General features: G+C 40.2%; 1 protein-coding gene and 1 pseudogene across 1 annotated transcript in view; both read right to left on the bottom strand.

The window, feature by feature from the left end:
• The window catches only part of CCDC191 (coiled-coil domain containing 191), a 91,628-nt gene that overhangs the window by 77,579 nt on the left and 1,345 nt on the right, over positions 1 to 12,704 (bottom strand). The window contains exons 2-3 of the mRNA XM_036243200.1: positions 11,935 to 11,973; positions 4,037 to 4,178 (exon numbers count right to left, since the gene is read on the bottom strand). Coding sequence (XP_036099093.1) covers positions 4,037 to 4,178; positions 11,935 to 11,973 — 181 coding nt within the window. The remainder of the gene's footprint in view (positions 1 to 4,036; positions 4,179 to 11,934; positions 11,974 to 12,704) is intronic.
• Positions 9,228 to 10,310, bottom strand: LOC118617565 (annotated as a pseudogene).

Genomic DNA, 12,704 nt, shown 5'->3' with positions numbered 1-12,704 from the left:
CTGTACCCCACTTCCACGTCTCTGGGACTATCCCATTCCTCAGACTGCTTTGTTCATTATATTCCACAAATAAGTGAGATCATATGATACTTGTCTTTCTCTGTTTGGCGAAGCCATTTTCGATTGTCACTACTGAGGGAGGTGATACTGGCATTTAGCAGGTAGAGACTAGAATGCTACTAAACATTCTATAATGCACATGGCAGCACCCACAACAAAAATGATCTGGCCCATGGGGGAAAAAGGAGAAACAGCTGTAACAAAAATAAATTGATAATAATAAAAAAATGGTCTGGCCCAAAATGTCCATAGTATTGAGGTTGAAAACCCATTCTTTAGAGTCTTGACACCATTCCAGGTACTTTGGGTTTTACTCTGGATGCAGTGGGAAGCCACAGGAACGTTGTGAGCAAAGAGATTATTCTGACTACTATGTTAAAATAGACTATAGGGGGACACACACAGAAGGGCATACCAAGTGGGAGACAAATGCAATGATCTAGGAGAGGGGTGAGGGTGGTCTGGACCTAGAGTAGAGGTATTAAAAATGATTACATTCTAAAAAGTAATGTTTGAGGTAAAATTGACATGATTTGCTGATGTACTGGACATGGGATGTGAGAGAAAGAAATCTACAAGTTTTTGGCCAAAGCAATTCCAAGGATGGAGATACCATTTACTAAGCCAGGGAAGGCCAAGGGAACAGTAGGTTTGAGAGGAATATCAGGAGTTCAGTTTTGAGGTGCTTATGAGACAGCCAAATAGGGATATCAAATAGGTATTGGCTAGACCACTCTGTATTTCAGAAGAGAGGTCTAAGCTGAAGAAATAAATATAGGTGCTGTTGGCTTTCAGATGGTACTTAAAGCTATAGAAGTGGATGAGGTTGCCAAAGGAGGAAGATGGATAGAGACTTGTTCAAGGACTAACTCTGAGGAACTCCAGTATTTAGAGTGTGAGGAGATAAGGTAGAACCAAGAAAGCAAACTAGGAAGGAGTGGTCATTGAAATAGGAGAAAAAAACAGTGTGACATTCTGGGAGCCAACTCCATCTGGATTTCTCTCTTTATGACATCCAGAAAATCTTCTTAAATATATGTGAGAAATGCCTACTTTAGCGTTACCTTCATTATTATCATCATTATCAAACAGTTCTTATGGGAAGGACATGGAAGTTTCAAAGAAAAAAAATATCAACGTTCATCATTATGATCATTATCACATAGCTCTGAGGGAATGGAGTGTTTCTATATATTAGATGATGCTAAAAGGTACCTAATATAGATAGGAATGTATGATATGTAAAACAGGAAAAAAAATGAATCAAGGTAGTAGAAAGTAAGTGTAAAAAGTATACTAGCAACAAACACTGGCTTTCAGAGCAAGGCAGGGAAAGGAAGCAGATCTTTATTGAGTAACCTGTGTATGATAATTCAGATATTTATGTGCATAATAACTTATGTATAGAAAAATTCAGATCTGCTAAACACTATTCATTGGGAGCTAGGGGTTTACAGTAATCCCCACCCCCTTATCCATGGGAGAAATGTTCCAAGACCTCCAGTGGATGCCTGAAACAGTGGATTGTACCAAATCCTATGTGTATTGTTTTTCCTATACACGCACACCTATAATAAAGTTTAATTTATAAATTAGGAGGCACAGTAAGGGGTTAACAATAATTAATGATAAAACAGAATAGTTATAACAAAATATATTGTGATAAAAGATATGTGAATGTGGTCTCTCTCTCTCTCAAAATATCTTGTTCTACACTCACCTTTTCACTTAAAGAAAGCACCTACGGCTTCTTTCACATATCCGAATTGCCAGCATCACTACCCTTTTTTAAAAATAATTTTTCTTTATTTATTTTAGAGAGAGAGGAAGGAAGAGGGAGAGAGATAGAGACATCGATGAGAGAGAACCTTGATTGGCCGCCTCCTGCATGTCCTCCACTGGGGATTTGGCCCACAATCTGGGCATGTGCCCTGACTGGGAATAGAACTGGCAACCTCTTGGTGCATGGGTTGACGCTCAACCACTGAGCCACACCAGCCGGGGCCAGCATCACTACTCTTGTACTTTGGGGCCATTATGAAGTAAAATAAAGGTTACTTGAACATAAGCACTGTGATACTATGACAATCCATCTGATAATCAAGACAGCTACTAAGTGACTAATGGGCAGGTAGCATGGATATGCTGGACAAAGGGATGATTCACATGAAGACGAAGCAGACAGTGAGCGATTTTATCATGCTACTCAAAATGACATGAAATTTAAAATTTATAAATTGTTTATTTCTGGAATTTTCCATTTAATATTTTCGGATTGCGGTTGACTACAGGTAACTGGAATTGTGGAAAGTGAAACCACAAATAAGGGGGGACTACTGTACTAGGAAGTGTTCCAAAAGCACACAAATGGGAACTTCCCTTGGAGTGCTCAACCATAGGAACGCCTCATGTTGGATCAGAGGGTACAGAAGGCTACCTTAAAGCAGAATTTCTCAAAGGGTGCTCCTCAGAACACTAGTTCTTGTAGAATACTAATAGATGGTTGATGAGAGGAGAGAAATGGATAAAAGCCTTAAAAAAACATGTTCTATCCATACACTAGTACTTCCTAACGTGGTCACTAGTTTCTCAGGATATTAATAGGTATTTCTGTATAAAAAGAGTTTTGTGATATAGGAAGCTTGGGAAATAGGATAAGTAAACTTTTAAGTTTAAACTGCAGGACTTCTCAGAAACCTTAACAGGCTAAAGTATATCGTGTATTCCTATTGGTGGAATGGAAAGTAGGATGGGAAAGACATGCCTTGCCACTTCTGAATCAATCTCTCTCCATCTCCAGCCCTACCAACCTCAAAGACCAACCACCATTCCTGCCGCCCAGACCACTGCAACGGCCTCCCACTGGTCTCCCCTTTCCCTCTTTTTCTCCCCTATAATCCATTTTTCAGACATTTAGAAAATTGTCCTTTTACACCTCTGCTTAAAACCTTTCAATGATGTCTCATCATGCTCAGAATAAAACTAAATTCTTCCCCAGGTTTATAAGGCCCTGTGTGACGTGTCTCTGCTCACTTCTGCAAGCTCATCCCCATTGGAAAGCTCCAGCCACAATGGTCATCCTTATTTCCTTAAGCTTGTCTGGACTTTAGCTCCGATGACAGCTTTCCCTCAGCCTGGGATGCTCTTCCTCCCCCCCTACTCAAATGGCTCCTTCTTGTTATTCAGGTCCAAACTCGAATGACTTGTCACTATCTGATCATTTTTTTTCTAATTTTCTCTATTCCCACACTAGAATGTATACTCCACGAAAGCAAAGGCTTTGCCTGTCTTGTTCATTACCTGGTCCTCCAATGCCTAAAATAGTTCCTGGCACTGAATAATATTCAAATATATGTGTGTTGAATGGAAGAAGAAATAACCGGAATAACTGGAGACATAAATAACCCAGATGGAAGTTGACTTCCAGGACATGGTACTGACTTTCCTTCTCTCTCTCTGGCCTCTCCTTCCCAGTCTTCTCTGCTGGTTCCTCCTAATCTTTTTGTCCCTAAACAGTGGAGTTAGGGCATCAGTAACCAAAATACTAAATTCCAGAGGAATAAATGCTTTGGGGAGGTAGAAAGGTTAGATCAGTTTCAGACTCTTCATAAGGTACAAAGTTGATTTATAAACTAGCAGTCAAATTCTGTATGATACTAGACCACATGAATAGGCTGCCCAACGTGCCACAGGACCGATACCTTCCAACACTCACCAGTTAACTATGTTACGTCAAACTGCCTCTGGCTGCGGCTCTATTTGAGAAGACAAAATGGGCCTTAAATACAGCCTTACTTGTAATACCGGAGTTAATTCCAGAGTAAATTAGCTTCAGGGCAGTAAAAATAAACAAAAATTAAGAACAAGAGAAAGAAAAGCTTTCTTTCTGTTCTTGGAAATTCATAATAGATTATGCTTTAATAAGCAGTACTCCAAAGAATTGTTAACCTTGAAGCAAAAAAATGTATTCTCTTACCTTCTGCATAGATTTCAGCATGATCCTCTATTTGCTCAGGTGTTTCCAAATCTACAATTTGGCCCCAAAGCCTTCTGGATAAATCTGAATTTCCAGCAGAAAATGCTTTTGAAACTCCAAATTCTGAGGCTTTCTCCACTCTCTTAAATATAACAGAAAAAAAAAAATCCTTTAAGATGACAACTTTGTTCACGGTCAAAAAATTTCTCTTTAACCCTCAATAATTTGATTTTTACAAGCTACTAAAATGCTTTCACTTTTCCTTTTTTTTTATCCTCACCTGAGGACATTTTTTCATTTTTTTTTTTGTTCGGATAGAGTGGAAGGAAGAGAGAGAGAGAAACATCGACGTGAAAGGGACACATCGAATGGCTGCCACCCACATGACCCAATCAGGGCCAGGGACAAACTGCAACCGAGGTACATGCCCTCAGCAGGAACCAAACCCGGGTCTCTCCAGACCGTGGGCCGACGCTCTAACCGCTGAGCCAAACCGGCCAGGGCTCATTTTACCATTTTTGAAGGAACTATGAGACTTAAACATTCATCCCAAATAATTTCATTCATTAAACATGAAATTAATTATAGCATTTTTACCAAGTTTTAACAGGTGTTCACAATGTTTATATTGAACAAAATGTTATTTAAGCTTTACATAACTTTTAGTTGAGCATTAGTTAAGGGACTCTGACACCTGAATATTTTATTTTACATAAAAAATATAATACTTTATTAGTTTCCATGCAACTAAAATTTACATACGAATGTGAACCAGAGCTGTACAGAGTAGCTATACTTCCTCAAATTACTACCCCAAAAGAAAAATTCCACCATATAGGCAAACGATAGGTGCAATGAAATTGGGATAGAGTCACCGAACTGTAGTCTTCAGAATATTTTAACTCAACAGTAACAGTCTAGTAAAAACATGGGGATTTGGGGAGATTGGTGGAGGCGGACAAACTTTCTGGGCATTTCGGCTTACCTGCATGGTACAGAAGAACTTATTTTACAATTAAACCCCTGTTTTTCCCCTCCCCACAAACCTGCTTTCCTTCATGCCTGCTGTGTTCCCAGTCTCCTAACTCAGGTAGTGACAACTCCATTCTTCTAGTTCCTCAAAAACCTTCTTGAATCTTCTCTCTTTCTCTCACAAACACACTCACTCTCACCCCACATATAATATATCAGGAAATCTATTTTCATAATATATCTAGGATCTGATCCCTTCTTGTCACCTCTACTGCTATTACTCTGATGCAAGGCACCACGATTTCCTGACAGGTTTTCTACAATAGTCTCCTACCACAGCAGCCAGAGAGACCCCTTTAAAATGAAAGGCATAACATGTTAGAACTCTACACAAAACCCTCACATGATATCCTATTTCATTTGGCTCAGAATAGAGTCTGAGTCCTGATAACGTGCATTAAGGTCCTGCGCTGTCAGGCCTTTGTGAGTTCTCCAACCTCCTCCTCTGCTATTCTTCCCATTGCTCCCCCGACTTCAGCCACCAGCCACGCCGACCTCCTGTTAATTCCTCTTCAAATATACCAAGCATGTTCCCACCTCAGGACCTTTGCACCGAACTTCCCCTCTGTTGACTGCTCTCTCCCACATATCCATGACTTTCCCTCACTCCCACCCCAAGTCTTGGCTCAAATGTCAGCTTTGTAGTAAGACTTTCTCTGACTACCCTATATGGAATTCTAACCACCCTGCTTCTAGCTCTCTCTATTCCCTTTCTGTTTTGACTTTTTCTATAGCACTTGTGACCTTATAACATATTTTGTCATTTGTTCTCTCTCCTAAGTGGAATGTAAACAGGAATTTCGTCTTTTGCATGCATGAAACTCCTGCACCTAGAACAGTGCTTGGCATATAACAGGTGTCCACAAATATTTGTTCAAGAAATGAATAAATGAAATATTGATTCAAAAAAGCCGCATTTTCCTATAGTTTATATTGTTACTTGACGTATTCTGAAAATGACTTTTCCTCTTGCCCTTCATAGAATGACTGGTAGTACCTTTGCCAAACTTGCCATGGGCTTTACATTTTAAGTTGTTAAGGGTTTCATATATTAAGTTTAAATTAGAAGCAGAGGAATAAAGTTAGAAAGTCAAGGGTGATTTGAAAAAGATGTAAAAAATAGAACACATAGGAAAAGACATGAATCAGAAGAAAACATATCTAATTGGGGTTAGTCAAGAAAATAGCATTCACTCTTTATGAGGCAGCTCTGGAGAGATCTATTTTCCCACGTTATTTCTCAGGCTCTGCTGTGGTGGTACATGTCATTTATTGGATGGTTACAATATGGCTGGTACACAGTCCTTCCCTGTAGGGTTCTTAACTTCTAAGACAGCAAGATGAATTTCACATATATTGTATGTGGTTGTATGAATATACACAGAAATGTAAATAATGTACAAATAAGTCGATATACTTTAATTTTTTAATTAACACGCACATACAAACATAAATAACAAAAACAGGATTGTACACTTAGTTCCTCAGGCTATGAGAAAAGAAAAATCTTTGTATGATGTCATCCCACCTGAGTTGGAATTAGTACAGATTTTCAAAAAAATATATTTACCTGAGGATATGTTTAGAGAAAGGAAGAAAGGGAGGAAAGGGAAAGGGGAGAGAGGGGGAAGGAGGAGGAAAGAAGAGAGGGAAAGGGTGAGGGGAGAGAGAAACATCAATGTGAGAGAGCAGCATCAATTGGTTGCCTCCAGTACTCGCCCTGACCTGGGATCAAACCCACAACCCTATGGTGTACAGGATGACACTCCAACTAACTGAGCCACACAGCCAGGGTTAGTGCAGATTTTAACAGAGGAGGCAGACCACCTAGGAAAATTTTCCAGGGGCTGAGAGAAAAAAGAAAGAGGTTGACCACTCTAGAATTCCATGAAGACTTTAAGGGAACTTACAGACTGAAACATTCTTAGGCATCAGCAAGACAATACATCTCCACGCCCAAAAAGGGATGGGGCTTGTTATACATAGCCACGTAGTACAGGCTAACACAGGTGGCCTGTAAGCCAGGGACTAATAAATGTGGCTTGTAGCCATGTGGCAGGTGCTTGTTAAGAGCACTAAACTTAGTGGTCCCACTTATCTAAGCAAAAATATCCCTTCAGGTGAAAGGAGCCAACTCCTTCCAGGGGGAACTGGTGGTCCGCTTGCTTCAAAAGGTGGCACCTGTTGCATTTAGTACCAGGAATCATATCTCCTAACAGACACAGGAGGAGAAAGAATGATTTTGGTCTACCTTAAATTATATTTCAGTGAAACAAACATTGTGTCCATTGAACTACTTATTCTTTAAGCTAGTTTATTGAATGGTAGCTCTGTTACCAGCTCTATAGTGAACATTAAGAGAAAAACAAAGCCATAATCTTCTTTTTTGAAAGAGTTCTTTTTTGTTTTTTTGTTTTTTTCATATAACATATGCAATAAGCAACTCAAACACAGTTAGTTACAAAGCAATACAGGGTGACTGAAAAACAAAACAAAACACTAAATACCTTCCAAAGTGTATTACTTAGTAGCTATGTTATATAAGTATATAATTTGTAAAGAAACTATCTCAGTTATTTCCACAATCTTACAAATTCTCAGTACAGGCATACCTTGGAAGTATTTTGAATCTGATTCCAGACCACTGTAATAAAGTGACTATCACAATAAAGTGCACAAATTGTGGGGTTTCCCAGTACATATAAAAGTTATGTTTACACTATACTGTAGTCTTTTAAGTGTGCAATAGCATTATGTCTAATAAAAGCAATGTACATACCTTAATTAAAAATACTTTATTGCAAAAAAATTTCTTTATTGCTAAAAAATCCTAACCATCATCTTAGCCTTGAGTAAGTCGTAATCCTTTCGCATTGAGTCCTCCCTCAATGTTGTTGAAATCGTATTATCTGTGAAGTGCAGTGAGGCAGAGCACAGAAAACTGAGGCTGCATGCGTTCGTCATGTGCCAAGGTGCACATCAATCCTCTCGCCCATGCTAGACTCCTCTGTAGACTATCGATGGCAGAAACAGCAGCCACAATCCACTCCCTCATTTCCTCAAGGCCAGGAGGTACGAACATGAGTTTCTTAAATGTGCAAACTGCATATAACAGTTTGGAGAGTAATATATGTTTTAAAGTGCCCACTTCTTTTTCAGTTACTCTGTATACAAGAAACATGCTTAACACTGTGTATGAATGCTAAATAATTCCAAAGAGAAGCGCATTAGAAAATGGGATTAGGTGGTTGAGGTGAGGGGCAGTTGTTCATTGAGATGGGCACCTCAAGCTGAGCTTTAAGGGAAGGATCTGAATTAGCCTCCCAAAGAGGAAGGATATTCCAGGCTGGGGGATCAACATGAGTCACAGCAAAGGGAAGTCTTATCTAATGGAGGGGAAGATCAGCCTGACAGGTAGGCACACAGATTATCAGTAAAAGGCTGTCAGAGGTAGACTGATAGAGGACCTTAAATGCCAGTCTGGATTTAGAGTTTCATCTGATGGCATGAAGAATCAGTGAAGGTTCAAGATTGAAGAACTGACATGATGAAAATATTTAAAAAGCTCAAAGTAGCACAATGTACTGGAGTAAAAAGATGAGTCAGCTTATCAAATCAGGATGAGGATGAACTATAACCTGTGGTGGACAGTTGCATTTTTGGTGAGCTACCCCAGGACTCATAGTTCTACCAAGCATCCGTCTGATTCTAAGTGACTTCAACATCCCTGAGGAACATCCACCCACATTCCAGCTTCAGAGTTTGCTTGGTTTCCTGTTTTCCAACAGCCTTTCTTTCATTGCACTTTAGCAACCTACTGACAAGATCATCCCGAACTATGTCACAGAGAATTTTCCATTGGTCAAAGCAAATGATGAAAACCTCCTCTCCAACAGCAACCTCGAATCCATGTCCCTCTTTCACTCCCCCTCCACTACATTGCTGTTGCACCTAGCCAAGACCTCCACTCATCATATGCCTCCTTCTTCTCCCAACCTGAGAGTCCTTTAAAGGGTCCCCTTCCTTTCCTACTCTGTGTGGATATTCAGTTACTATCTCACATAAGCCTCACATCTCTTTTTTTATTTTCATCTTTTAGGAACTGTTTATTTTCCATCAACCTTATTTCCATTCTGTTAAGAGTCTGTGGAAGAACAGCTTAAGACCACTCAGTGGTTGTTTCCACCCATTCAGTGGCCTGAGCAGTGGGGGCTGCAAACCAGGCTTCAGTGGCAGCTGAGCACTCGTCTTCAGTAGGAAACTGCTGACTGGGCCCAGTCTGCCACCCGCAGCTGAGCGGCAGTGAACTCGGGAGCTGGAGCAGTCCATTCACCCTGAAATTCCTCCTTGGTCACAGCCTTTTCAGCCGTGGCCTGCTCTTCCTTTTCAGTCTCCTCAGGATCTCTGTAGATCAGGCATGACCTCCCATGGGTGGTCACGGGAGATGGTGTCACGCATGCGCAGTACTTCCCGGGCCCACATCAGGCCCCCTGAGCCCCCTTGTTGTTGCAAAGTCCACGTAGCACAGGGGAGAGTCTGTGTTACACAGAGCAGTGGTCGGCAGGTTAACATAAGCTGCCTCTGTGAGAGGCTGATGCCCAGCCCTGGGATCAGTAACCACCAGAAGCCTCTGCTCCCGGGAGGCTGGTAGATCTGGTTGGTGAAGGTTCCAGGAGTGAACTGGCCAGCAATAGGAGGGGCTCCCGGGGCAGCAGCAAACTTCAGCACAGCTCGCTGGCCTGTTCCCATACGATATGACACTGACATAAGCAGGGTTTTCGATGGCAACAATGGCACGAGCTGCCAGCAGGAGCTTCTCCCAGGTTCTCTTCAGATTTATGATGCAGATGCCATCGCTTTTCCTTTTATAGATGTATGGTTCCATGTGGAAGTCAAGGTTGGTGCCACCTAAGTGGGTTCCTGCCGCAAGGAATTTGAGGACATCCTCCTCCTTCATTTGCAGGGCATCCAGGGCTCCAGACACTGCGAAAGGTTCCCTTTAAGTTATGTGGGAATGAGAACAACGACGTAGGGGACCCTCTTTGGGTAGCGCAGAAAGGAGCCTCACATCTCACGTTCCTTCGCCTTTCCAATGAAAACTTTCAAACCTGGATCAATCTGATCTACCAATTTTTGGTATCACAGAAAATTATGCTTACCTGCTTCAGCCCAGTCCCCAGTGCTGTAGTTACACTGACTTCCTTTTCTGTTCTGAAGATAGCCCTTTCTCAACCTTCGCCATGCTCCACATCCCCCGCCCCCCTTAACAAGGCCTTGGCTGATTTTGAGAGAGTGGTCCACTCAAGTGGATTTTGAAGTCTTGGGTCCAGAGGTTATAACTGTTTAGGGTACACACCCACAGTTGGGATATATTAGGGAGCAAAATCAGAAAAAAACAGAGAAGTTAACAGAGAGGTAGAAGAAGCAAGAGAAAAGAGTGTTAAAAAAAAGTTAATGAAGGAGAGGATTTCTAGAATAAAAAGTGTTAACTATAGCAAATGAACCTTTAAAAGTTTGAGGACAAAGAAGAGACCATTAGATTTGGTAAGTCATTTACAACAAGTTTCTGTGGAGTGGTAAGAAATAGCAACTATAGTAAAATAATTGTGGACACAAGAGGATAATAAAAATACAATGGCAAGGAGTCCAGGCTACATATCCAAAGAAGTTAGGTTATTATTATTTTTTTTAAAGGGCATTGTATGGCAATCAGAAGGGATGGAAGGGTCAAATGAGGACTTACTGGATTTTTTCAAGATGAGAGATTTGAGGACATAATGGAAAAAGAGCTATTGCAGAAGTTTTAGAGGAATGATAAAATCTAACCAAATGAGGACTTACTAATTTTCTTCAAGATGGGAGATCTGAGTACATAATGAAAAAAGAGCTATTGCAGAAGTTTTAGCGGAATGATGAAAATCTAACCGAGTCAAACTGGCTAACAACATGGAAGAGGAAAATGGTTCCACCTATATTAGCAACCCCCACTATGTGCCTCCATTACATCCTTAATTCTCCCAACAGCTTTAAGTTGTTAAGCCCCAACTGAACTATAAACTCTGGGAAGGCAGGGACTGTACCTGCCCTGTGCACTGTATTATCTCCAGTGCCCAAAATAGTGGGCTAGCACTTAGTAGGCACTTAATAAATACTGGGTGGATGAATAAATGGTTAACAATGATACCTGGCCTCGGTTCTATCTGGCTTGATGCTCATAATGTCTATCAATTTAGATAAGTAATAACTCTTCAAAATACTACCAGGCAGAATATTTTCCCAGAAAAAGCTGCATGATTTTAAACCAAGTGGTGCACAAATGAATTGAGTATGGCAAGTTGCCAAATTGATACTCAGATGCATGCACCTCAAGTAGTTTAATGGTATTTTCAACTTAAATGGTAGTTAGACTCAAAAATATACATATCAGGCCTGGAAGTGATTTCAGAGGCTATCTAACCTAATCCTCCTACCCCTTAACTGAATGCTTAAACATATTTTCCATTAGTCCTAACATTAAGTGACCATTTAGAATTCACTCGAATACTCCAGTGACAGAAAACTTATAAAAATGCCACTCCATTTTTGGATTGCTCTAGTCATTAGAAGATTCTTACTTGTGATGCATGCATAGCTTTTAACTATTGTATTGGTCCTGGAGGTTAATGTAACTACAGTACACAGTCTTTCCAATGATCTGAGGAAGGCCTCTCCTAAGGCTTCTCCTCTCCTTGCCTAAAAAGTATAAAACTAAGGCAACATATATAGTCACATGGGAACAAAAAGAGCAAAATAGAGACCTATTTGTATCCTTTTCCATCTGATTATGTCTGACTCTTAATTCTATCTTAATTGTGCAGCATCCTTACCTTAATCCAGTGGTCCACACTGTCAGGGTCAAAAGCAGGCTGTAGATAATATATTCAGATATTAATACAAAGCAATGTCATTATCAACTTAGCCATTTTAATCTTTCCTTCTGACTAAAGAACATGAAAGTGTCCTTTATTCTTTCCCCAAATCATTTCATTAGAAACTTCAGCAACAAAAGAATACAGAACAATGATAGGAGAAAGAAACATGGAGCCTTCTCTGGGATATCTTCTGAATGTGTTTATCTCCTGCCTAGGCCTATAAGGTTCTGATTTAATTGGTCTGGGGTAGGACCCAGGCATGAATGTTTTTTCAGGCTCTCCTGGGTTAAGAACCAAAATAGAAGAATGCTAGGTATAAAAACCCAAACAAGTACTGACTAGCCAGATTTATTTAAGTGTCACAGAAGCAAATCTGCTTCGAGAAGGGTATACCCTTCTCCTTAGGCCCCCCTTTTTTAGGAGTAGCCTGTAGCAAGAGGCTTTCCTATCTTACAGTAGTGATATTGGTCCAGTAAGAACTACGGGGTGCAATGAGAGATAATCAATCGTCTACTGTTTTACAGAGCAGAAAATGAAGTAGAAATCACATAAATTTCTACCGAGGTCATTCACATATTAATCTTTATTCTCTATAATATTCAAAAGCTTACAAAATTCCCCCCCAATAGTCATTTAATGAATAGAGGTATTTGTTTTGCTAATAATTCAGGTGGGTTTTTAAATAAATAAGGAAATATTTAAGCATGGAGGAGGAAAAAGTATAA

Source organism: Molossus molossus, unplaced genomic scaffold (genome assembly GCF_014108415.1).
Source record: "Molossus molossus isolate mMolMol1 unplaced genomic scaffold, mMolMol1.p scaffold_m16_p_5, whole genome shotgun sequence".
Classification (NCBI taxonomy): domain Eukaryota; kingdom Metazoa; phylum Chordata; class Mammalia; order Chiroptera; family Molossidae; genus Molossus; species Molossus molossus.
The sequence above is the reverse complement of the archived record's forward strand: the minus strand, read 5'-3'. Positions and strand labels throughout refer to the sequence as shown.